General features: G+C 52.7%; 1 protein-coding gene, 1 long non-coding RNA gene and 1 pseudogene across 8 annotated transcripts; 2 read left to right on the top strand and 1 right to left on the bottom strand.

The window, feature by feature from the left end:
• The first annotated feature begins 141 nt into the window (after positions 1 to 141).
• Positions 142 to 12,088, top strand: LOC140694370 (tectonic-like complex member MKS1). Of its 7 annotated transcripts, XM_072957639.1 has the most exons (18): positions 142 to 239; positions 638 to 747; positions 2,011 to 2,081; positions 2,543 to 2,698; positions 4,140 to 4,237; positions 4,422 to 4,550; positions 4,810 to 4,914; positions 5,350 to 5,455; positions 5,996 to 6,052; positions 7,128 to 7,170; positions 7,424 to 7,489; positions 8,989 to 9,059; positions 9,413 to 9,476; positions 9,575 to 9,679; positions 10,371 to 10,507; positions 11,028 to 11,110; positions 11,196 to 11,293; positions 11,389 to 12,088. In XM_072957639.1, the coding sequence occupies exons 1-18, from the start codon at positions 160 to 162 to the stop codon at positions 11,478 to 11,480; spliced, it is 1,671 nt and encodes a 556-aa protein (XP_072813740.1). In that variant the 5' UTR covers positions 142 to 159; the 3' UTR covers positions 11,481 to 12,088. The 7 variants fall into 7 exon arrangements, with proteins under 7 accessions (XP_072813740.1, XP_072813735.1, XP_072813734.1 ...); XM_072957634.1 differs by lacking the exon at positions 9,575 to 9,679 and having other exon boundaries at positions 10,374 to 10,507; XM_072957633.1 differs by lacking the exon at positions 9,575 to 9,679 and having other exon boundaries at positions 5,350 to 5,465; positions 7,128 to 7,166; positions 10,374 to 10,507.
• A 982-nt stretch (positions 12,089 to 13,070) lies between these two features.
• Positions 13,071 to 23,156, bottom strand: LOC140694480 (eosinophil peroxidase-like; annotated as a pseudogene).
• LOC140694481 (uncharacterized) lies at positions 14,387 to 17,356 on the top strand. Its single transcript, XR_012070118.1, has 2 exons — positions 14,387 to 15,290; positions 16,817 to 17,356. It is a non-coding gene; the product is annotated as an uncharacterized lncRNA (long non-coding RNA).
• Positions 23,157 to 24,580: the final 1,424 nt, after the last annotated feature.

Genomic DNA, 24,580 nt, shown 5'->3' with positions numbered 1-24,580 from the left:
CCCGGGTGGCGCCCGCGCTGGGCAGGCGGCTGCGGCGGCGCGTGGGGAACCGCGAGTTGCGCGCGCAGCGCCTCCGCCGCCTCCCGAACCCCCGCCCCCGTTGCCAGGGGGACTGGGGCGACGCGCTTTCCGGCCGCGGCGCGGCGCGGCGCGGCTGTCATGGCGGAGGCCGCCTGGAGCACAGACACCGGAGAGGCCGTGTATCGCTCCCGGGACCCCGTGCGCAACCTCCGCCTCCGGTAGTCGCGTTGCCTCAGAGCTCCGTGCTTTTATGCTCTCAGATAGTTGGAACCTGAACTACAGTTCTCGGTTGTTCAGGGCCCCTACTTCCGTTTGCAATCCTGACCTCTGCCCGGTCTCCCCGCGGCTCCCTCACCACCCGGAACCCTCTTCAACTCACAGCTTCCAGACCCACCCTTCCAGGACCTTTCCTTTCCCACATTCCTCGGAGCCCTGTGTCCCCAGTGTACTTTCTCATCCTTACTCTTCTCCTTAGGACCCCGTGCCCCACTCACCTCCCTCTCTGTTGCCTTAGCTCTCCCCTCTACTGTGTTTTGTTTCCCCCGTTTTTGCTCTGTGTTTATCTCCTGGTTGTGTGTCTTGTAACGGGTATTTGGGGCTTCGCTTTCCCTGGCAGAGTCCACCTGCAAAGAATCACATCAAGCAACTACCTCCATTACCAGCCTGCTGCCCAGGCCGGAAAGGACCTCATAGACTTGGCCACTTTTAGGCCTCCCCCAACCGCCAGTGGGTGTATGGTGGTGATGTGGCCCCTTGGGGATCTGGGGAAGGGCCTAGGATGAGGTTACCTCTTAAGACAAAGTAGACCCAGGTCTGTAGTCTGGGGAAAGGCATAAAGAGGTTGAGTTTCTTGTCCAAGGTCACATGGCTGGTAAGCGTTGAAGCCAGGATTTGATCCCAGGCAGTTTAAACTACATTATGTTGCATAAAAATTGAATAAGCGTAATTCCTGCCATCAAGATACTGATCTGAATTGTGGTCAAATGTAGTGAAGTAGCAAATACCATACTTTAGATATGTTATAAATTTGCCTGTCAACCTAAATACCATTTGTGGCATTTTTTTTTTCTAAGAAAGAATGCTCCAGGCTTGAAATATACTTACAAACCCTTTTCAAAACAATTTACAAATGGGGGTCTGCTTGGGAAATGTATATATGAACATCATTTTTACTCTTGCAGTTTTCCTTATCTGGGAAGCCAGAAAAGTGAGCAAGAGAGGACATTGTGTTTGTGTTAGGTCACTGCTCTCTCTGCTTTTGTTGTCTGTTCAAAAATATTTCTTAGCAAGAGTGTGAGCTGGTGGGTTGTGAAGCATGTATCTTTGAAAAAGGCATACCCAGCCAGGAGTATATGTATTAGATTTGGTTCTTTAAAAAAAAATCTGTTCTTTGCAGGGAGGGTAGAGCCCATGCTTAGCATGTATGAGATCCTGGGTTTGACTCCCAGTACCTCCATTAAAAAAAAAAAAAAGAAAATGGGCGAAGGATATGAATGTACAATCTGAAAAGAATAAATACTAACTGCAGACAAGATTTAAAATAAAAGTTATTCGACTTTCCTTTTCTTTACTAATACTTAGTCTCTTAAGTTTACAGTGTTTGATTCTAGATATATGGTTTCAGGAATAGTAAAGATAAAAACACCACAGTTTTTTTTTCTAGCAAATATTGACAGTTGGGATTGAGGAAGAGCCATTCAGCCTATTTCTAAATTTCAGTGCCTCACACTGAGTTAGAATAAATAATTCCTGGAAGGCATGACTTCCATTTATCCAGATTAGTGATTAAGACTTCTTAGGTCCTAATCTTGGCTTCTACACATATGTACAGCATCTCTAGAGTGAGTCTAGGGTGAGTGCTTAATAAACCAGTGAGTTCCAACAGGTTTTGTGGCAAATGTAAGAGCAGGGACTTTGGTTATAACCAACTACAGAGCAAGAAGTGGTGCTGGTTTGGCTCAAACAATTGACTCTCTGTTGTCTTTGGAGGTGGACACCGCCCAGATGAAGATGAAGAGGAGGAGGCTGTGATTGGGTGGCAAGAGAAGCTCTTTAGCCAGGTGAGCCAGTGCCACTTGTCTGCTCAGTCTACCTCCACCTGGTCCACCTCCCACCTGGCTGGTAGCTGGGAAGGATTCTTGATCCATATCGCCAAACTGATTTCCAGAAGGTTGTAGCAGTTGTATACTTCCCACTGCTGTATTCACGGGGTCAGTGTAACATCATGCCTGCCACTACCCAGTTTTGTGATCCTGGCTAAGGCACTTTCCACCTCTGGGCCACAGAAAGAATTACTGTTTTGCTATGTCAATTCTGTAACAGTAGAGTTGAATTAGACTATCACTCTGGTTCCTTTTAGCTCTAATCTCCTTTGGATCCCCTGTGCTCCATTAGTTTAGACAAATGAGAGTTGGTTGTGAAAACGTGTTGGATTGCATCATCTCTATAGAGCTGATTTGACCAGTTACAGGAAAAAAATTTGACCTATTCTTAGTAGATCTCTGTTTCCTTGTGACCTCAGTTTGAAGTAGATCTGTATCAAAATGAAGCAGCCTGCCAGAGTCCTTTGGATCATCAGTACCGTCAAGAGATTCTGAAGCTGGAGGATTCGGATGGCAGGAAGAACCGACGAATCTTTACTTACACTGACTCTGACAGATTCACCAACTTGGAGGAGGTATTGTTCTTTTCCCAAGTCCCATAGCTCCCTTCACCTTTGCCTTCCCTAGCTTTCTGGCCCCACTGTCTGTTAAGACAGAAGCCTGTTCAGGGGAGATGGAGAGCCTGTCTAGGAGCCACGGTGTGCCACTGGCAGCCAGGCCAGAGTAGGTGGGCACAGTCCGCAGGTGCTGTGGCTGCAGCTCCCTGCTCCACCTGCTGGAGGGACTGGGGGAGCCAGCAGTGTCTCTATTTTTATTTTATTTTATTTTTAATTTTTCGCCACAATTCAGCAGCTGCTTCTCAAAACCCACAAGACCGAAACAGACAAAGATTGTGTTTGTACAAAGCACAGTTGGGCCAAGAAACTCATCTCAGAAAGGGACTTTTCCCCTCTGTTTAAGGCAAGTTTGAGACTCTGAGTCACGAGAGACCATTTGGCAGGGAGATGGTGGCAGGTCTCCTGCCAAACTCAGCCTTTTGTGTATGGCTGCCTGCCGGAGGTACATGGCATCGTGGTGAGATGAGCTTGCAGTGGGGACTTCCCTGTCAAGCCACTTGCCCAAAAGGGTCCTGGAGATCATTTAAAGTGTCCATAGAAATGTGGCAGTATCTCTAATGCTAGACTTGCAGACTGTAAATTGGGAGAAACAGCCACTGGGCTTTTCCTCCATGCATCGTGAGATCAGACAGGTGGGTGGAGTCTAGAACCATATAGATCAAATTCAACATGGATTCAGCCAAAACTGAATATATATGAGTTTTAAGAGGAATTCAGTACAACACAGGGAATGGCTTATGTCCTCATTTTGCCTGTGACAACATGCCCTCAGGGACTTCAGTTTTACCTTTTCTTCAGTCAATGCATGATGTATTCTTTTTAGTGAGATTTCAAACTCCTTGAGGGAGAGTAGAGCGTGTATTTTCTGATTTTTGTCTGTGACCTTGTAGATTTCTGCAAGGAGCAGGTGTTAGGTGAACGTTTTTGAAAGGTTGATGCTTTCATTAGGAAAGCTGTGGGTTGGTAGATACAAAGTTTGGGTTGTCTGTTTTGGTAAAGAAAATTACAGTGAAGTGTTCATTACCCATGTGCGGATTCTCTACAGAACACTTGTATTACATGTGGCATCTTCCAGCTACCTAGTGAATGTCAACGTCTAGCAGGCAGACTCACCCAACTTTTTGGTGGTATGTGCTTAGAGACTGCAGGCTCATTTTAATATTAGCATAAATAAATTCATTTCTGAAGGGTAGGATGCTGCTGAAATCTTAGGGCAAACCAAGGCTTGGTTGGACTGTCCTTTGGGTTGTCCCCTCCATTAACATGTGTAACTGTGAGGTGGCTGTGCCTCTTAGGGTCAGGTCTCGGGTGAGGTTTCAGAAGGAGGACTTCCCTCCAGGTGCTTGGTCCCATGTGGCCCTGACCAGATGGCTTACACAGGGCTGCCCTGTTTTCCCAGCACTGTCAGAAAATGACCACTGCAGCCAGTGAGATGCCATCCTTCCTGGTCGAGCGAATGGGAAATGTCAGGCGGCGCCGGCAAGACAGGCGAGGGATGTGAGTACCAGTGTGGATGGCGGCTGGGGGGCCTTTGTGGTCCTTCCAGGCCAGTGTTCTGTCTGCCTGCTGACTCAAGTGTCCCATTCTGCGGAGGCCCCCACCCTGGTGTGCTCCCCTATGTTCCTCCTTCAGGCTCTTCTTGGGGGGCCAGGGGAGTGACCCTTCCTGTGGTGTCTCCCAGGGAGGGTGGCATCCTTAAGTCACGAATCGTCACCTGGGAGCCCTCAGAAGAGTTTGTGAGGAACAATCATGTCATCAACACCCCTCTTCAGACGATGTACATCATGGCAGACCTGGGGCCCTATGGAAAGTGAGTGCAGCCCCTCGTGGCCCGGCTCAGACCCTCATCCTTCCTCCTTTCCCTACCCGCCACCCCCCGTTGTAGTCATCCCAGGTATGTGGGAGGGAGGGACTGTTTTCTTCTTTTTTCTCTTTGGAAGAAAGTATTTTGCCATGACAGTTCTCACTACAGCCTCTGTCCTCTCTGACGTGGGCTGCCTACCTCTTCCTCTTTCCCTGGAGGTGGGACCAGTGACCTTGAACCCTGGTGTGGATTCCCTGGTTTCTAGGCTTGGCTATAAGAAGTATGAACACGTCCTCTGTACTCTGAAGGTGGACAGCAATGGTGTGATCACAGTAAAACCTGACTTCACTGGCCTCAAAGGACCCTACAGGTGAGGAGAGGAGGAAGGGGACAGTGGACACCGGCACTCCTTTCCTTGTCTTCCCTTCTTGCCCCTGGTTGAGGAGCGTCTCAGAAAGCCCTTCGTCTGTTCTAACTCTTAAATTCCCGGCCGGGGGTTCATATTCTCTTCCAGGCCATAGACCCTTAGGACACTGGGCATCCTGTTCTCAGAAAACGTGCAGCTACACTGATTTGAAAGTGATGACTTCAGCAGTGTATAGTTCAGTGAAAATAATTCTCTGCGCTGCTGCACGCAGGGACTGACCCAGACGGGGCGCAATGGGCTTGGCCAGGGCTTTTCCTCCGGGCTGACCTCTTCTGTCTTAGAGTAACAGAACCGCAACTCGGCTCATGCCCGGGCTGGGTCTGCGGGGCCCCATCTCCTGTCATCAGAGTTAGCCCTTTTGTGGCTTCGACTTTACAGAATTGAGACGGGGGAGAAGCCGGAGCTGTGGAAGTATACGATTGACAACGTGTCGTCCCTCGCACAGCCTGAGGAGGAGGAGCGGGAGCAGCGTGTGTTCAAGGACGTAAGAGCTGGTTCGTCCCAAGTACCGGAGAGCGGGGAGTGAGGCCCCGTCCAAGGCTGAGGTCTGCAGCTGCGAGGTCTCGCTCTTAACGGCCCCTCCTGGCTTAGGAGTCGCCGCTGACATCTCACATACACGCTTTTGATCCTGTTGTAAGATCGTCATAATAACGACCATTTACTTGAGCATTTACCATGCTCCACGCAAGGCCCTTCACATGCTTTAGGTTATTTAGACTGTACCACAGCCCTCTGCGGTGAATACCTTTATTGTTACCATTTTATAAGTGAGGAAATGGAGACTGAGAGGCAGCTGAGCGTTCTGCCCAAGGTCGCGTAAGCACGAGAGCCAGGCCGGTCCCAGACCCGCGGACTCCGCGCCCTCCGGGCCTCACTGGGACGAAGCTGGCAGCGGCTGGGATGCTCCGGCCTCCGGCTCCTGGTGGCAGTTCCCGCTCCTGCTGCTTGTCTCCCTCCCGTTTGGAACTGGACCCCGGCCTGGCTGCGGTCACCTCTCAAGTTCTGGTTTGCTTTGTCTCCTCAGCTGTGTGGCCGCCACAGGGAGTACCTCAGCAGCCTCGTGGGCACCGACTTGGAGACGGTGAGGAGCCCGGCGTCCTGTAGCCCCAGCCCCGCCGGCGGGTGTGTTCAGCTGGAGGGTTCTGACCATCCCTGAGTGCCGTCTTCTCCTCAAGGCCCCCAAGACATACTCCTCAGTGTAAAAAGGAAGTGAAAATTAGCATGTGGAGTGTAATCCTTGTTACGTTTTAACAACGTTGCATGTTGATCTAGAACTGTTAACCTGTAGAAGAAGGTCCCAAAGGGGACACACACTATGGGCGACTTTCTCTGGGCAGTGGGCGGGTTGGAAGATGGCAGGTGGCTGTTGTGTGGTGAGAGGGTTAAATTAGGAATGTTTACTTTTTAGTCTCTAAACTTAGATACTTTTGAGTTCTTATCAGTGGCAGTGTATTTATTTATTGCTTTATAATTAATTTTATAAGTATAGGAAGGAAAAATGTCTTCCTTACTCTTCATGTCGCCATTCTTCCTAAGTGCCCCGTAGAGATGGGCTGTCATTTTTGTTTGTCAAATAGTTTGGCTCTTAAAAAACAAAACAGAATAGTGTGAGTTAGTTATTCTGTGGTCCTACTCTGTGTCTTACTGCAAGAGTTCCATTTCTAGATCTGGAAACAAGGATGAAATTACCCAGCGGTCTCCCTCTCTCTCTCTAACAGATGAACTTTCATTATTTTTTACATTGCATTAACATCAGATGTGCGGTGTTAAAAAGCTGGATAAGATAGATACACAAGTGATGAGAAAAGGAAACTGCCTAGTTCCTGGACCGCAGCCCTTTACGGGGAGCAGGGCTCTCTAGTTCTCACTATATGGCAGAAGGCAGCTGTGGATGCTTCTCTTGGCTCTTCTCGAAAATATTCATACTTTGTTGCCCTCCCCACCATTTAAATTAGGTCCTTTCCCCACTGTGTTACATGTTTTAGAAATGGAGGGAACAGATCTGTGGAGAAGTGGCTGGTAGGGCAGAGGTGTGACAGTCAAACACGTGGGTCTGACGTCCAGCGTCAGGTCTCCCGGGGGTTTGCCCGCGGGCTGGAGGAGGGGTGCCGGCGCCCTCAGACCTCCTGACCTGTTCCCACTTCTCTCTGCCTCAGACTGTCCCCGGTGCTCTGCGGCTTTTTGTAAATGGAGAGGTAGGTAAGTGTCTTACCAGACGGAGATCCCTTGATGCTCGGCCGGGGCGGGATGGAGCTGTGGAGTGAGCCGCCCCGCCCCAGTGGACGCCTTGGGTTGTCCGCAGCACTTGGGAGGCTCAGGTGTGAGTCCTTCCTGGAGACAGAGTTCCTGGCTCTCGAGGAACTTATTTTTCCAAGTGTGTGGGCCCTTCAGGACTGGGTCGGGTGCTAAGGGTGACAGGAAAATAAGCTGAGACTGTTTCCTGTTTTCTTAGTTTCAGCCCAAGGCTATGAGTATGACAATCTCTACGTGCACTTCTTTGTGGAACTGCCAACTACTAGTCAGTAATGTTCCTAAGTCTCTCTTTTTGTACGCATTCTGACAGCTTTCCAGAGGCATTCAGTCAGGCTCCCTTCCCCACTCCTCCACTAAAATTGTCGCTGTTCTTTTCAGGGTCATAGATCACTTCCAAGATATGAATCCTGTGGTGACGTCTGCTTTCACCCTGCTTGTCTCTCAGAAGCATTTGCCACAGCCCACTTTCCTCGCTGGAACCCTCCTCTTGGCTTCTGGCTCCATGCTCCTCCTTTCATTGGTGGCTCAGAGGCCTCCTTGGCTGTTTCCTCATCTTCTGTTGCTCTAGAATTATTAGCGTATCCAAGGCCGGGCCTGGCCTTCTATTACTCTCTCTCTCTCTACAGTCTTTCTAGGTCTTTCTAGATGGCTTCATCCATCCCATGGCTTCAATACTGCTTGTATGTCTCAGACACCCGGATTCTCTGTAGCCTTAGCCTCTCCCCTGAACTCTAGACTCCTGTACAATTACTTCTTTGTCATTTCTGCTTAACATGACCAAGAGAACTCTTAATTCCTCCTCTTGCCTCAAACCCGCCCTCATTGTCTTCCCCCACTTAGCAGAATGGCGTTGTCATCTGCGTAGTAGCTGATGCCAGAAACCTAGGAAGCATCCTTGATTCCTCACTTTCTCTGGCTGCCTGCATCCGGTCACTCTACCTCCAGTTCCTGTCAGTTCTGTCTCCAGAAGATGTCCTGAATCATCTGTCTTCTCGAGCATCCTGGACCAAGCCACCAAGCATCTCTTGCTTAGGCCAAAGCATTTAGTTTCTAACTTACCCTCTTGCTTCCTGTCTTGCTCCCGAGAGGAACAGTTCACTTGCCACATATATCATTGCCACATTGAGCCTTTAAAAATGCAAACCAGTTGTCTCTCTTGAACTTAAAACCCCAACAGCTTCCCTTCTCACTTAAAGCAAAATCCAAACTCCATTCCCTGAAGGAGCTGGCCCCTGCCTCTCTCTCCCTTACAACATTCTGGTCATGCTTTCTTTCTATTCTTGAACGCCCATCTGTGGCCTTTTCAGAACCATTTCCTTTGTCTGAAACCTTTTGTGTCATATCTTTGCATGACTGGTTCTGCTTGAGTTTAGGCCTCAGCCTAAGTGTCCTCTCTGAGTGGTGTTCCCTCCCTACGTGGTCTAAATGAGCATCCAAGTCACTCAGTCACTCCTTCACCCTGTTTTATTTTTAGTTTAGCATTTATTACCACCTAAGAGTCTCTTATTGGTTGGTTTGTTGTCTGCACCACCTCTCCTCCACCCCCAACTAGAACGTTAGCATCATGAGAGATAGGAAGCTTTTCTTTCTGGTCACCAAGATGTCCCCGGTGACTGGTCATAGCACATAGCACATTGCAGACACGCAGTACGTGCTAAATGGAGGATTTGTTGCGTGAATGAATGGATAACGGAACTTTGTCTTTTTCTCAACTCCTTGCTCTCCTCCCAGGTAAACTTACTACGTGTGGTCTTTTGCTTTCAGATTGGTCGAGCCCAGCGTTCCAGCAGCTCTCAGGAATCACACAGACCTGTGCCACCAAGTCCCTGGGAATGGTATGGCAACGGGGGGGGGGGTGCCTGGGAGGAGCAGGACTCCTGGGATGGCATGTGACGAGCATCAGGCTGACAGCCTGGGGAAGGTTCCACTGTTGGGTCTGGCCCTTCGCTGTGGGCTCTGCAGGGCTGCCTCGTCCAGTGTCCTCTCTACCTTTTTGAAAATGGTCACAGCTTGCATTTGGGTGTCCTTTCACTTCTCAGCCTCTTGCTTCCTACCTGGGGTGATAGTTTATCTTTTCCCCTTGTGGGGATGACCTTGTCATTGGCCACAGGGGAAACAAATTCCCAGTGAGGGCCTGTGCACCCCACGACACTGAGTATGAAATAGTGCTCCTCTCTTTTCGGACAAGGCGGCTTACTTGTCCTACCCGTTCACATTTGAGGCCTCCTTCCTCCACGAGGATGAATCCGCTGGTGAGTGGCCTGGCAGGTCCCTGGCCGTGGGTCTCCGCAGGCCAGGCCGTCTCCCGGGGAGGCCTCCTGTGACCTGGCTGCTGCTCCTACTCATGCAGGTGCCCTCCCGGAGTGGCCTGTGCTCTACTGTGAGGCCCGCTCACTCGACTTCTGGCAGAGGTATCACGTGGAAGGCTACGGGGCTGTGGTGCTGCCTGCCACCCCAGGGGACCTCTTGTCCCTGCCCTCCACGTGGCCTATGTGCTCTCGCTCCCAGAAACAAGACTAGCACTTCAGAAGTTTTGGCCGCTTCTCGTGAGAAGTAGGGATGATTGGGAATTGGAAGCACTTAACTTGCACAATTCCTTGCTCCTTTGGGGGAGATTCCCCTTCTCCATTAGAGACAGCCGGGTGAAGGGACAGCTACCTGAGAAGTTGAGCAGCTCTGGTCTCCGCTCCCAGCAACTCTTGATTTGACTCCTGGCCTTGAGGGGGGCACTGCATGGGAAGTGGGCTACTGGTGGGTGTGTATTGAGTAGATCGGAAGCCTTTCTGAAGTAACAGCCCTGCCTTCTGTTGTGCGCCAGGCATTGTGCTAAGTGCTTCTCGTTTCATTCTCCCCACCACTTGGTGAGGCGTCGGTGTTGCTATTATTTCCATTTTGCTAGATGAGGAGACGGGTTCAGAGAGGTCGAGAAGCTTGTCCTGGTGCACAGGTAATAGCTGGCAGAGCAGAAATTGGAATTCTGATTGATTTCCAAATGGGGACCCTAAACCACCATGATGACCTTCACCAGAGGCCAGGTCGTCACCAGGCCAGATGTTTTACTGGTGGCGAGGCCCGTGTCGTTGCTGGGGAGTCAGCAAGGGGCCACGTGCCCGTCCCCGCCGCGGCCCCATTCTCCTCTTCCCGCACAGGCGCACACACCCTGAGAGTCTCCACGTGGAGGCCCCTGGAGCTCGGCACCGTGGCTGAGCTGAGGAGGTTTTTCATTGGCGGCTCTCTGGAGCTGGAGGACCTTTCCTACGTGCGGATACCAGGAACCTTCAAGGTGACTTTTGTCTCTGGGGAGACTTCATGCTGGGAACTTATGTCCCTGTTTCTTCTGGAAAAGGTGGAACCGGGGTTAAGGCCTCTTGCCCATTGCTTCATTATTGCTTAGTCCCTTCCTTCCTGTGTCTTCAGCTGGAAGTCTTGACCGTATCTTAAACTAGGTACAGACATCCACACGCTGTCCTAGGAGAGCTGTGGAAAACAGTGCACTTAGAGATCTCCCCTGGTCCCTGTCAGAATAACCAGCGCCTCCTTCCAGCCCATCCTTGAGGCTTCCAGAATCAGAGGGTTGGCAGGCAGCTTACAAGACTGCTGGTACTCAACGGAGGTTGGAATGTGCCCTGATTTACAGTTGGGAGCCCAATGTTAGCCTTGAGGTGATGGAGTCTGGGTGTTGGAATGAAGTTTCCCCAACAGAACTGTTCTCCCCAAGAATGGGAATAAGAATGGGAGTGAGGCCAGCATGGTGCCTGGGGTCTAGAAGCCAACAGAAACCTGACGCTAACTGGATGCCGCAGGGGGAGCGTCTGAGCCGCTTTGGACTCCGCACGGAGACCACGGGCAGTGTCACCTTCCGCCTACACTGTCTGCAGCAGTCCAGGTGAGTGGCCCTGGCCCTCTGCCTTGGGGCTCTTCATCCCAAGGGCTGGAGAGCAGCCGTGGCCATGTGGCGGGCTCCCCTGCAGGGCCTTCATGGAGTCAAGTTCCCTGCGGAAGAGGATGCGGAGTGTGTTGGACCGTCTGGAGGGTTTCAGCCAGCAGAGTTCCATTCACAATGTGCTGGGTAGGCTCCCCCTCCCCCAGCCAGCCACCCAGCATCCACATGGGCCCATTTCCCGCCACCATGGCAGCTGACTCCTGTGTCTGCTTCCCTCACAGAGGCCTTCCGTCGAGCCCGGCGCCGCATGCAGGAGGCCCGAGAAAGCCTTCCCCAGGACCTAGTGAGCCCCTCGGGAGCCATGGTCCACTAGCTCGCTGCAGCCCTGGCCTTCCACATAGAACAACAAGACGACTGGTAGCCAAGGCCATGCCCTCCCGCCTCTTCATCTTTCTGATTAGAGATCACAATGCCCTGCTGAAAGCTGGCATCACTGAGAGAATCCCAGGCCGGCCCCCCCTGCCTCGTCTCCAGCTGCCTCATCTTCAAAGCTGAAGACCCTGTGGCCCTCATGTGGTCCCCTTCTCCATATATCAGACACTGCAAGTGGGCATCACAAGGCAGGCTTTTTGGTTTGAGGGCAGTTTGGGGGTGGGCCCAGAGTTAATTCTGTCCTCGCCTCAGCCTCCTCCCGGCCTGTCTCACAGCCTCGGTGGCAGAGCTGCAGTGCCTTCCGCTCCACACCTGCTTTATGAACGGAGGCTCGAGAAGGAAGGCAGGCGAGAGAGATCTCACAGTCCCGGCCCGAGTCCAGCTCCTCTTCCCAGGGTAGCCTCCCCTACTACCGGGAGCTAGCTACATTTGCGATAGAACTTATTTCTGGAGTAAATGAAGGCTGAAGGCAGTGCCCAGTCCTTTCTGCTAGCTGGCTGGTATCTTTTATTGTGTTTTTTTTACATAAAGACTTTTTATACTGACTGATATTCTGTCCCCTGATTTTCTGTTCAGGTCGCTGGCGTGGCTGAGGTATTCTCCTCCTTAATGCCGAGGCCCCCATGCCGCTGCCTTTCCCAGTCCCTGCCTTTTTGTATTCCAGAGTGTTTCTTTTGATTCTCTAAACTCAGCCCCCGGGAGAGGCTCAGAGGCTAGTGCCAACTGTGTCTTGGCAGCACTCCTTTTAAACATCTGGAGCAAAGCATGGGACTGAGGTCATGCCCTCCCCAGCCCAATGCAGATACCAGCTTCTGCCCTCAGCGATGCTTTATTGGTAGAAGCAGAGTGTGCTGCCCACCTGCAGGCTCCAGGGAAAGACCGTGGGTGGAGTGGCTAGAGGCTGGGACTCTGTGGCCCCCGTCATAGGCAGGGGTCAGGGACAGGCTGGGAAATAGAAGAAAGTGGCTGGAAACCTTCCAGATGACTCTTCTTGCCAGGTCCTGAAGGCCCCTTGTTTGGTTCGCAAGGCCTTGCACCTGGAGCCGATGTGCAACCTAATAGGTAAGGGGCTCCATTAGGAGTAGGGTTCAGTGCTGCTGGGAGCCCGGCTGTCACTCGCAAAGAACCAGCTCTGAGCGATAGCCAGCAAAAGCATCAGCAGGAAACGGTGGCCCCGGGGGAGAAGGTAGCCTTGTGGTCTTCCCCAGGTTCCCCTGTCTCCAAGGCCAGAGGCTCCGATGGACTCCTGCGGAAGTGGCACAGGGGGGCAGGTAAGGAACTTGCTGGATATCCAGACATGGAGCTGCTTTTAGGGTGTTGGATCCTTCCTGATTGCTCCCCAAAGTCCCAGGGCCCTGGAATTAACTTGTCAGTCCAGAAGCTAGTGTCCACCAGGAAAAAATCTCTAGAGACAAGATCTGTTGTTCTGCTTAGAGGCCTGAGAGGACTCAGCCATCCTGTCCAAGGAAGGATGTGCGGGCCTGACCTAGCACAGGGCTGTTGGAGGGGGGCCTCCCTTTACCTGCACAAGCCTCATGTGCCTCTCCAGGCTGACAGGTTCAGTCTGGGGATGGAGTTACAGTTCACAAAGCCCAGGGGGTAGGTGTTGGCCTTGAAGATGTCCCTTGGAACAGTGGTGATACCAGTATTGTCACACACAATTCGAGACAAGGAAATCTGGCGAAGGGCCTGGCGCTGGCGCTTGGTGAAAACACCCCGTTTCTGCCACCAGAACCTACAAGACGGGGGAGAGAGGTGGATGAAGTTCGGGGGGAATGAATAGGAAGGCGCACCCGCTGTGTGCTGGGTACTTTACATACATGATTTCATTCGCCTGTCCAAAATCCCTGCAGGAGAGGTGTGATTCTCATAGAGGAAGACTCAGGTTCAGTGGTCAAGTAAATTGCCCAGGATTAAATGCACAGTAATATACGTGGCCAGGGCTGGATTTGAACCCAGGTAAATGCCAAATCCAAATAAGGAGTCAGGTCTTAAACCTCAAGCTTATTGGAGGAAAACCAGATTTAGCCCTTTCTGTGTGTTTTTGGGATCAACCAGCCTGGAACAGTGAAGCTGAGAAGTCTGTCTCCTGGGTTAAAGGTGCCTGTACCTCAGGCAAGTAGTCTCTCTCCCTCTGACCAAGCTCTCCAGGGAGGAGCCTCCTGGTCTCAGATCTTGGAAGAGATGAACCTAAAAAGAGTACTTTCACTGTTTTTCAAAAAGTTGAAGCATAGTTGATCTACAGTGTTCTGTTAGTTTCTGGTGTACAGCTTAGTGATTCAGATATATATATATATAAACTTTGTTTCATTGTTGAGTCTTGGAATTCTAGTGCTTTCTGCCCTGCATCTGGGGCTGGTCCCTTTAGGGTAGGGTCACTTACCTGTCTCCATTTCGGGCTCTTGTAAACTGGTTCTCAAAAAGACAGGCCAGAAGAGGCCCCACTCGGGCCCCTGGCAGAAGAGGCTCGGCGATGGCCCCAATCCAGATGTCAATGTTGTCAGGTGTCCCGTACAGACTCAGGAACTTCCGTGCCAGATCCCGGTTATTCAGCACCTGGCTAAGCTGCGCCAGATTCCGGGGCTGGGAGAGTCTGCAGAAGAACCTCCACGCATTGTACCCTGTAGGGAGAGGGGACAGAAGCCGTTTAGTCTTCCCTCTGCTGGTTCCCATTAGCTTCTCTCCACGATTCCTCCCAAGAGAGCTCTGTGGTCAGGCAGTATTGAGCAGAACAAAATCCCTGCTGGCAGAAGAGGCCTTGAGCTTTTCAAAGACCAAATCACTCCCCTCTAATTTTCAATGTGAGCAGAAAACCACGCTTTCTGTCTATCAAACGGAGGTATATACTAACGTAAAACACTGTTGTAACCAGCATTCACAACCACAATGATATTATTATTGGGCTCATGGCATTAATTAGACACAAAGAAGACAGTATCCAGAACATGAAAGACACTCAGATTTGTAGAATGAATGAATAAATGAATACATAAGTGAACAAACAAAGAAATGAACAGCATAGATACAATGTATCTGCTCAGAAGAGGACCACATGGTCTTCTTTTTATATAAATGAATCCATTTATATAAAAGGTCCAGAATAGGCAAATACGTAGAGAAAGAAGATTAGTAATTTTCAGGGGCTGGAGTGAGGATGGGAAGTGCCTGTTTTTTTGTTTTTTTTTTTAACATTTTATTGTAGTATGATTCCTGTATAGTAAATTACACATATTTCAGATGTACAGTTTGATGACTTTTGATAGATGTACACACCAATGAAACCACCACCACAATCAAGGTAGCTAACATTTCCATCAGGGGAGTGCCTGTTATGACCAGGTTTCTTTTGTGAGTGATGGAAATGTTCTGATATTAAATATGAGGCACAACTCTAAATACACAAAAACCACTGAATTATATACCTTATATGGGTGAATTTTATGATTTGTTAATTCTCTCTCAATAAGCTGTTAAAAATTTTTTCCCACCTACTCAGAAACTTACAAAGACCAGCCATACTGATTTGTCAGCTATCAGGATCCCACACCAAGACCAAGTCATAATATGGTGGGGACCATCAAGATAGGCGATAGCTTCTTCATAGCCTAAAGAAACAGGAGTCCAAAGTCGTCCACTGAACTACAGCTCACAAATACCATCCCCCGGCTGAACAAAGGAAAACCGTATGATGTTCCACCATTACTAAGCCCTGCTGTGTGAATCTCTCTCAGGACCCTCCCGCTTCTGTGAGGTACTTTGTAATCTCCGTGTTACCAGTGGATATTTGCTGAGCTTGAGCAGCTGTGACTTTTCCAAGGTCACCCCCTCTTTGCAGTGGAGTTCAGATCACAGTTTCCAATTCCAAATTTGGTGTTGGAATTGGGACGGGATTGGAGGAGACTGCAAGAGCTAGGATCAAGAAAATATTTCTGGGACAGCTTGGCGGGATCAAAAACAGTGTGCCAGTTTGGCTGGCTAGCAATCTCACATCTCCAGCAGGGGGCGCCCACAGGGCTTTAGCCGTCCCGGGCACCCAGGCGTAGGGAAGGAAGGAAACTCAAGTTCTTGAGTGCCGGCTATGTGCCCGCCAGCTGCTGTGTTAGGTGCAGGAGGAATTGCCCGCACTTCATTATCATCGGCCACAGAGAAGCCGAGGCAGATGGGGCCTCAGGTTGTACCGAGACAGAGAAGTAGGCGATGGGGAGGGGGAGAGACCAGCAAAGCGGGGGCCAGTCTTTCCATAACATCGTGGATTGAACAGGGGAAAGAAAGGAGGAATCTTTAACTTGACTGGAATTTCACTACTTCTTAGTTCTGTGGCCTTGGGACAAATTACTAGATTTATTTCCTCAGCTATAAAAATGGCTATAACAGCTACTTCTCAAGGTCATCGGGAGGACTAAAAGAAATCCATCAAAGTTCCTAGCAAAATGCCTAATTTTTCTTCTTTCCTGGGGTAGAACAGCCAAGACAGTTTTAATTTTACTCCACCTGTTCCCTGCCTCTCAGAGCCAGGAGCCAGCTTCTATATCCTTGCAACTTCCTCCTTGGAACTTGCCAGGGTACTGGGGAATGGGGTAGCTCTCCCCTGCCTTTGAAACCTACTGTTTTTTTCTACTTGGAAAGTCCTAATCTCCTTCATTCAGCTCCTCTGTCCAAGTCCTGGTCCTGTGGCGACCCTAAAGCTAGAAACCCCACGGTGGATTAAGAAGATACTGAAAAGGAGGTCCTCAGCCTCAGGCTTGTGTGCCTCTGAACCACAGCACATCCCAGTGACAGTCCCAGTCAGAAAGGAACCCTGGTCAGGCAAAGCCTGAGAGGAGGGGAGGCAGCCCCCTCACCTGGGAGGCCGTGGTCGCGGCTGCGTTGCATGTTGAGGGCCGCCAGGTCCAGCCCAATCCTTCTGACTTGCCGAAAAAGCCGGTCCCGGAGCTCATCCACTAACATGGAATCTTGCCGGTTCAGCTTGGCAGGGGTGGCCATGAGGCCTCAGAGGATGGGGTCAATGCCACCTGGTGGTGGGAATATGAGCAGCACAGATTGGACCAGCCTCTTGGAAGCCCCTGAATCACATGATGCTAAACTAGCTCAGAGCTGGACAAGCCAGTCACTTAAATTCTATGATGTTTGTATCAGGAAGCAGTGACCCAGGTGGACAGGAAGGGAGCTGGAGCTGGCAGGGAAAAGCACCCTCACTTCTTCTAGAAGGAGTGGAAGGAAGCTCCTTTCTTTCAGGACCACAGCCACCAGTCTGACATCAGTCTCCTCCTCTTTTAGAAATCCTCTAATCCTGGAGGGGATGGGGGCACGTGACGAAGGGTCTTGGTGACACCCGCCCTGTTTTCACTGCCCGTGACCTGAGCAGCAGCCTGGCCTCCTTGCACTAAGCTGGGCCCCACCCTGACTCCTGGCTGCCTCTGGAAAACCCAGGCACCTTCGTGCACGATTCGCCAGCTGGCGAAGAAGGCAGAGCTGAGTGGGACCCGTGAGTTGGGCGCCGAGGCCCGGTACTGGCTGTCCAGGCGGAACATGAACGGCTGGAGCATGGTGTGGCCGAAGCGGAAGGCCAGGGTGAAGACGTTGGCCACCCGGGGGTCTACATTGGAGCAGTACCCCCGGTAGGGGCCCAAGGTTCTGCTGGCCCTGGCCCGGCCCAGAACCAGAGGCAGAAAGTCCCGGAAGGTGATGATCTGGAAGAAAAGATGTCAGAAGATCATTACCTTAGTGGCCCCCACCCCACGTGCTTGCCTTAGGGCAAACCTTTTGCTTTTCGAAGCCTGCTCAGACATACTAATTCTTTATTGGCATGGTGTCAAATGTGGCCATGTTGATTTCCCATTGTCTGATGGAGACACTGAAGCCCAGAGAGGGTGTGTGACATGGTCAGGGTTACAGGTCGGATCTCAGGAACATCCCCAATCAGACCTGGCTGACTTGGGGCACATCCCTGAGGATGTGTTGAGGAAGGTGGGAGTCACTCCCTCAGATGGCTTCTCTGGCCAGATTGCCTTCTAGGGGATGCTGGGACCCAGGCTCCCTACCTGGACCATGGCCCCCAAGATCTTGCGGGCCTCCTGGTACAGTTTGTCTCCAGTCCACCGGGGGTTCAGGCGTCTCAGCTCAGTAGCCAGCCGGTTGTGCTCTCGCACAAAGAGGGTGTGCGTGGCTGCCAGTTTGGGGCTTTCCGTTGACCGGGTATCACCTTGAAAATCCCAAGATCAGAGTGAATAGAGCTCTTCCCACAGAAATGTCTTTCTGCTAAGGCAGACAGAGCTCTGGGGACTACAAAGAGGTGGTGGGACTTTGTGACCTGGGCCAAATTTCTGGCCTCACTGGACCCCCATCTCCTCAGCTGTGTGGTGGGGCTCCGCCAATGACCACCCTCCTTCCCAACACAGCGGGCCAGGACGGGGAGGACTGTGGAGTCCTGGGTCCCGAAGTCCCTGGAACGGGTTTGGGGCGGTGGGGGGGAAGCACAGGGCAGCTGCTGGGCTTGGGCGGGAAAACCTTTGCCTAATGATTCTGCTCTGCAAGATGACCAGATCCGCAGCCAGTGAAGGGACACAGTGACTAAGGGGCCTTGCCTTTGGGACTGTGGGTCCCCCTGCCCCATGGGTTGCATCCCTCTGCATGGTCTGTCCCAGGGGCTAGACCTTTCCCCAGCTTTGGGCTCGGTGTCATGCTGCTCTCCCCAGGGAGCCCCAGGGAGGGAGAAAGGAGGAGGGCTGGGCAGAGCCTGTTCCTGTCAGCAGACTTCCTTCCATTGGCCGGGAAGGAAAGTACGTTCCCAAAGGTGGCCTTACACACAGTCACTTGCTGGCTTTGAACTAAGCTCTTTTGCACGTGGTCCTATTCAAACGACTCAGTTTCAGTAGACATCTCACAAAGGTGCACGCTGCGCTTGCCAGCAACAAAGAAACATATGATCCTTAAAAAAGGGGCTCGAGATGACTCCCTGCGAGGGAGGTGGTGGAGCAGAGTGGAAAGAGCCCAGACCTGGCCACTGCACTGACTTGATTCCCACCGTGGGCTCTGCCACCTGACCCTCTGCTCTGGAGCCCATCAGTTACCGTCCCTGAGTTTCTCGTCTGCAAAACGAGGGTGATAATAGTGCCCTCCTTTCAGGACTGCTGTCAGGATTAGAGATGGCACATTTAAATATCTGAAACAACCAGGAGCGATGACCATCATTATTATGACCAGACGGTGTGGGGGAAAACCCTCAGAAGAGTTCAAATTATGCATCCAGAAGAAGGCGGCAGGTGACAGTGACTAGCAGCAGTGGAAGGGAAACTAAAGAGCGTAAGGGAAGTTAGCCCCAAGAAGGAAAAAAAAACCAGGTGAAAGTAAAACTACTTTCAGGGAATTAAAGAGGCTATTGCTGTGTGAAAGAGAGAGAGCGTTTTCTCTGAGGCCCCAGAAGCATGATGAAGAGCAGCAGATAGACAGCAGATCAAAATGAGGGGGACCTTTCCGACAGCACTGCTCCAGGTAGACTTCTAGTGGGTGAGTCCGTTATCACTGGAGAGAGTCAAGCCGTGATCTCTGGCCACACTTGGGTCACTTGCAAAGGGACTCCTTCCAGCATACTGATTCTGTGATTACTGTGCACAGATCTGCGCTGTGGTGTGCCGAACACTGAGTTATGGAGCCATATATCCTATCCTATCCCACTGTGGCTTCCCAACCTGGAACCCAGGGACTGGCTGCTTCCTGGGGTGACCCCCCGCCCACTGTGTCAGACCTGCCAGGAAGCAGGGGATGCGCGCAGAGCGGTTGGTGAGGAGGCAGGGGTCATCGTGCAGGTTGTCGAAGGGCAGCAGGGCCCGCCCGTTGTCCTGGAAGCGCTGGTTGACGGCCAGCAGCCCCAGATAGTTGGTCCGGTTGCGCAGCCGCAGGGCAAGGGAGACCTCGCTGCCATACACCATGCTGGCGTCCACGAAGGAGGTGAGCGCGTTGATCTGGTTTCGGACTTTGTTCCTGTTTCGGGGGCAGGCGGGTGCCGAGCGGAAGAAGGGAATGCAGTCACGCTGGTTGCTGATGCGGGGGTCGTTGGGCGGGATCTGCGGTGGAAGAGGAATCTGTGACACTGGGGCTTCTCACGAGCAAGCTGCCTCCTCCTGGTCATCCCCCACCTGCTTCAAAACCTTGCTCAAAACTCCCTTCTTTCAGGAAGCCCTCCTTGACTCACCCAGACTCACGGTGCTCACCAGGCCATCTGAGCATCCTTAGCACTTTGTGTCATAGAGTCATGAAAGGTTAGAAATGCATGAGGCCTTAGAGCCTCATCTTAAGGATGGGGAAACTGAGGCTCAGAGAGGGGAAGTCACAACTTGTCAGCAGGAGAGGAGGGGTGAGAACTAGTTCTCCCAGCACATGAGCCTGTGCTCCGTTCATTCCATTTAGTTCGACAGGTGTTTCCTAAGCACCGTTCTGTGCTGGGTGCTTCAGAGACTGGGAAAGCCACCAAAACTCAGGGTAGGTTGCGGGAAGCTGGTAATTCAGTCAAAACAGACACCCACGTAGAGTAATGTAACTGTGAATTGAGGCAGCATTTGCTGTGCTTGGTCTAAGTCAAAAGCTAAAGGTGTAATAGGATGCTGGGGAAGGCTCCCCTGAGGACCTAGAGGAAGGAGCCAGCCAGGGCCCCCACACATCGCATCCCACACTAATAAGGGCGAGTGAGTGTGTGAGTGTGTGCACGGACCTCCCCTCCATCCCCGACAGAGGCTCTGCTCCCAGGAGTCCATCTTTCTTCCCCAGTGTTCCACACTATCATTGCCTCTCAGCATGCACGGTGCTCACAACCAGATCCCAGGAACTGGCAAGAACTGCAGGACCTCGGACCGCCCCAGGAGGGAGAGAAGGGCAAGAGCTAAGAGACTCTAAAGGCTTCAAAAAAAAGGCAGCAGCCCAGAGGCTTCCCCTGCTGGAAGCAGACCCATGGGTCAAGGCCAGTCTCAACTGCTTCCCTTCTGTGAAGCCTGCACTGAACCTCCTGGCAGGTTGCGCCACCCCCACCCCTCAAACACACACAGAACCAGGAGTCTTCTTGTCTCTGTGTGATATCCCAGCATCACAGGCAGTTCCTTAATGCTCCAGTTCCCCAGTCCCAGCTCTTAAACTTAAACTTAAACCTTAAGCCTATGACACCATCACCTGGGGGTGGAGGCCACACCAGGGGCCCGGGAGATTAGGGGAGGGTACCTTGATGGGGAAGCAGGGAGGCAGCTGGGCACAGGTCCTCTCACAGTCAATGCCTGCAGTGAAGGCCACCCTGGCTGGGGACTCGGGGGCGAAGTCCAAGTCGTGGTCGATGAACTGGCCCCACTGCATGAACATGAGGGACCGGCCCCGGTCGGAGGTCAGCCTCTCGCTGGGGAAGCACACGATCTGGTTGGAGATGGCCCGGACCTGGTGGGGAGGTAAGTCAGTGTGGGGCGTAGGCTCCTGACCCCTTGGGGTGTCAGAGCCAACCCAGGACTCGGGATGGCAGGTCACCCCTGCTGGAGTTAGCATATTTTTGCATCCTCTCCAGCCCTCTTCTCTCCTATTCTGCTCAGCCCTACCTCCTGTGTTGCTGTCATTCCTACAAGAATGATCTCTGGCCTGGCTCCTGATGATTCCAGGAGTAAAAGGAGGGGGAGGGGTCAGGTTGGCTGGCTCAGACCCCACCTGCTCCTCCAGAGTGGCAGATAGATCAAATTGATAGAACAAGTTATAGACTCGTGGATAATTAGATGGTAGAATTGATCGACAGATGCAAGGACTGGTTGCTAGGTGATGGATAATAAATATGGAGAGAATTGGATAGATGGAAAGATCAATGGAAGAAAAAATAGTAGATAGATGTTGATAGATGGGTTGATGATAGATCATTCTGTTACCATATGAATAGAAAATGGATAAATTGTTAAATGTGAAACAGTTTAGGTCAATAGCTAGAGCTACATTAAGGTGCATTGCTCTTTAGTTTAGCAAGGTACTTTGATACTAATTTTTCCGGAAAAAAACGATACTGTAATGGCTGGCGTTACTTTATCACATCTTATATGGATGTTTATACCAAGGACTTTATTAAATAGTCACAACAGCAATAGGAAGTAGGTTTTACTGCCATTTTACAGCTGAGGAAACTGAGACTCAGCTGGAGTCACCCAGCCTGCCAGCCATATAGCCCAGATGGGAGCCCTGGCAGGCTGACTGTGGGCTGTGCTTTGACTCCCTGCGTTTAGAAGAGATGGGGCATCCTCTAGACCCTCAGCCCTGACTCACAAGAGGGAGGAGGAAGCCGTTGCGCCTCTTGCTGGGGGTCCAGCCGAAGGGGAGCGACACCCCGTCCTCATACTGGGCTGGCAGCCAGCGAGCCAGGGCCTGGTTGGCGGCCCCCAGCAAGGGTCTCCTCCTGCGGCGGTGGGTGGGCTGGGGTCAGCAGGGCTGGGAAGGAGGGGAGGGAACAGGGCAACCCCAGGCCAGGTGCCGCCCCAGGCACCCACCTGTTGTTGCATCTCCCAGTGATGGTGCGGTACTTGTCACTGCACTGCTCAGCCTCATCCTGGACAGCGCAGCCACTGGCCTGGGACAGCAGCCGCAGCTGGGGTTTCGTTAGCACGTCTGGAGGGGGAGGGGCAGCTGGCAGGGTTCTAGCTCCTTCTTGACCTAGTCTGTTCTGTACCTCCCACCCCTTTCTCCTCTCTCCTCCCAATGCCCCAAGGCCACATGCCCTGCACTCCCGCCTGTCTCCCTTCCACTCCCAGGCTGGGGCAGGCCTGGGGCGGGGAGCTCAGTGGGGTGCACAGTACCAGTGACATTGAAGGATCTGGACTCCTGGAATTGCAGCTTCTCCTCCAGCAGCCCCAAGGCCACGTGCATATAATCAGCAGCCCTCACAGCTATCCTGGTGGCCGCTACTGGCTGTTTGAAGTAGGACAGGAGGTCCATGGGGCTGGCCAAGCCACTGCGAAGGCGCTGCTTGATGCTGCCCAGAAGAGGAGGAGTGAGGGCCAGGAGAAGAAGCAGACCCACCCAGCAGGGCCCCCACCGTGGGCAGTGGGCAGTCAGCACGGGGGAAATAGACAGAAGGCTGGACGGAAGGGAGGCTCTGCACTGACATGGCACTGCCCCAAGGTGCCCAGGGGCAGCTGATGGGTGAGAGGCCCTTGGCTGGAGTCCACCCCCCATCAGTGACCCTCCCAGGCCCACGCAGGCCCCAGACCCACGCAGGCCCCAGACCCAGGCCCAGGCCCACCTCCTCTCAGTCTGATTGTAGGCAGAATCCACCAGCAGCTTGGCCTTTGTTATGCAGCTCTGAAGGACTGAGGTGTCCACTGCCCCAGGGAAGGCTGTTCAGGGGGAAGGGGACTCAGGCTCCAGGGCAGCCACAGGCCCCTCAGACCCAAGTCCTCCCCGCTCCATTGCCCCTCTCCTTGGCCGTCCGAGGGGCTATTACCTGGGGCTGTGCCCTCACAGGGCTGGGCCAGGATGAGTGTGGCTAGGACCCCCGCCAGGGCCGGGAGCAGCTTCATCTCTGCAGTGAGACCCCAGCCGCAGTGGGGTAAGCGATCACCCGGTGGGGGTCCCCTGCTCCCTTCCCGTGGCCTCTGAGCTGACCTCTCACTTCCTCCTGCTCTTCTCTGGAAGGAGCTGGGAGGGGACTTTTATAGCCTGTTCAGAGGGAGGGAGAGGAGCCCTGGGCGTCAGAAGCCCAGCCTCTTGAGGTGGGGCTCTGGGACTTCCCTCTCATTCTGGGGGGAGTCATGGGACTGAAACACATACCCCCTCCACCAGCGTGGGGATGTTCTTTCCCCTCACCTGCTCACTCCTCTTTGCTGTCAGGTTCACTGATGTATTTGTCCCAGGGCGCAGAGCAGCACCTGGAACACAGAGGGTCATTCAATGAATCTTAGCTGGATGATTGAGGAGTCATGTGAGCCTCTGAAGACTGTGCCTGGTCCTGCCACTAACTAGTTGTATATGGTCTTGGGCAAGTCACTTCCCCTCTCCAGGCCTCAGCTTTCACATCCCTAAAATGGGGCTTGGGCTAGATGATTGGCAAGGCTCCTCTCCTCCCCAACAGGAAGCTGGGGCTGCCTTCTTGTTGTACCTCCCATACCCCCAGAATAAGGCGTGGAACTCAGCAGGTGCTCAATAAATTGGTTAAGGGAATGAATGATGTAGGATCAATGATTGATTGGGTCTCTCTTCCTTTCTCTCTGTCCTCTTGGCTCTCTCCAAGATGCAGGCAAAGGAGAGGTGATGGCAGAGGGAGGGCCTGGCAGTGAAAATCAAGGGGGTATCTCATAGGCCATTTGGGGGGTACAGTGAGATGTCATGGGGGAGCACCCAGCAGAGGGGTGGCAGCAGGCCTCCATCCAAGCCGAGGGCCTGTCTCGGGCTTAGTGCTTCTCCATGTGATTCTTCAGTGCGTGTCAGTATCACAACACGAATGGTGGGTGTAAATTCTAACGTGCTCTGGGCTTGGTCACCAGTAGCTCCCTTGGTCAGCAGGAGAGGCTGCGGCAGTGGGCTCAGCCCACCTGGGCTTGGACTTGGCTCTGCCCCCGCCTGCACTGCCTTGGCTCATCTCTGTTTCCACATCTGAAGGGTAGCACGCCCCCAGCCGGTCCTCCCCCCGGGGCCCAGGCCTTCACACCCCTGGCCTTTCCTCCTGGTCTCCTCCCCTGGGTGAGCCCTGCTCGTCCTTTGCCCCAACCCCATCCTGCTCTGCTTGGAGGGCACTCACTCATGTCTCTGCACTCGGCCCCAGAGTCGCCCCGCTGCGCCCTGTGGTCCTCACCCCTTCTTCAGGTGGATGTGTCCATCCCTTCCCCAGTGCAGACCCCGTACTTGCTGAGTGTCTTTGCCTCCCACCCTCTGTCCCCCGTGCCCGACCAAACCCAGTCCCAACGCCTTCCACAGCCTCCTCCCACACCTCCACCACCGCCCAGCGGTTGCTCTTGTAACAGCCCCTTCAGCAATCCCTTTCACAAGCTCCAGCTGAGGGCCTGCCGATCTTATCTCCCTATCTCCAGCAGGGGCCCC

Source organism: Vicugna pacos, unplaced genomic scaffold (genome assembly GCF_048564905.1).
Source record: "Vicugna pacos unplaced genomic scaffold, VicPac4 scaffold_21, whole genome shotgun sequence".
Lineage (NCBI taxonomy): Eukaryota > Metazoa > Chordata > Mammalia > Artiodactyla > Camelidae > Vicugna > Vicugna pacos.
Note: the sequence above shows the minus strand (reverse complement) of the source record. Positions and strands in the feature narration are given on the sequence as shown.

Coding starts and splice junctions, on each gene's coding strand:
- LOC140694370 (XM_072957639.1), top strand. CDS start 160: ATGGCGGAGGCCGCCTGGAGCACAGACACCGGAGAGGCCGTGTATCGC. Junction 748..2,010: donor TAGGCCTCCCCCAACCGCCA/GTGGGTGTATGG, acceptor TTGTCTTTGGAG/GTGGACACCGCCCAGATGAA. Junction 11,111..11,195: donor CACTGTCTGCAGCAGTCCAG/GTGAGTGGCCCT, acceptor GCTCCCCTGCAG/GGCCTTCATGGAGTCAAGTT.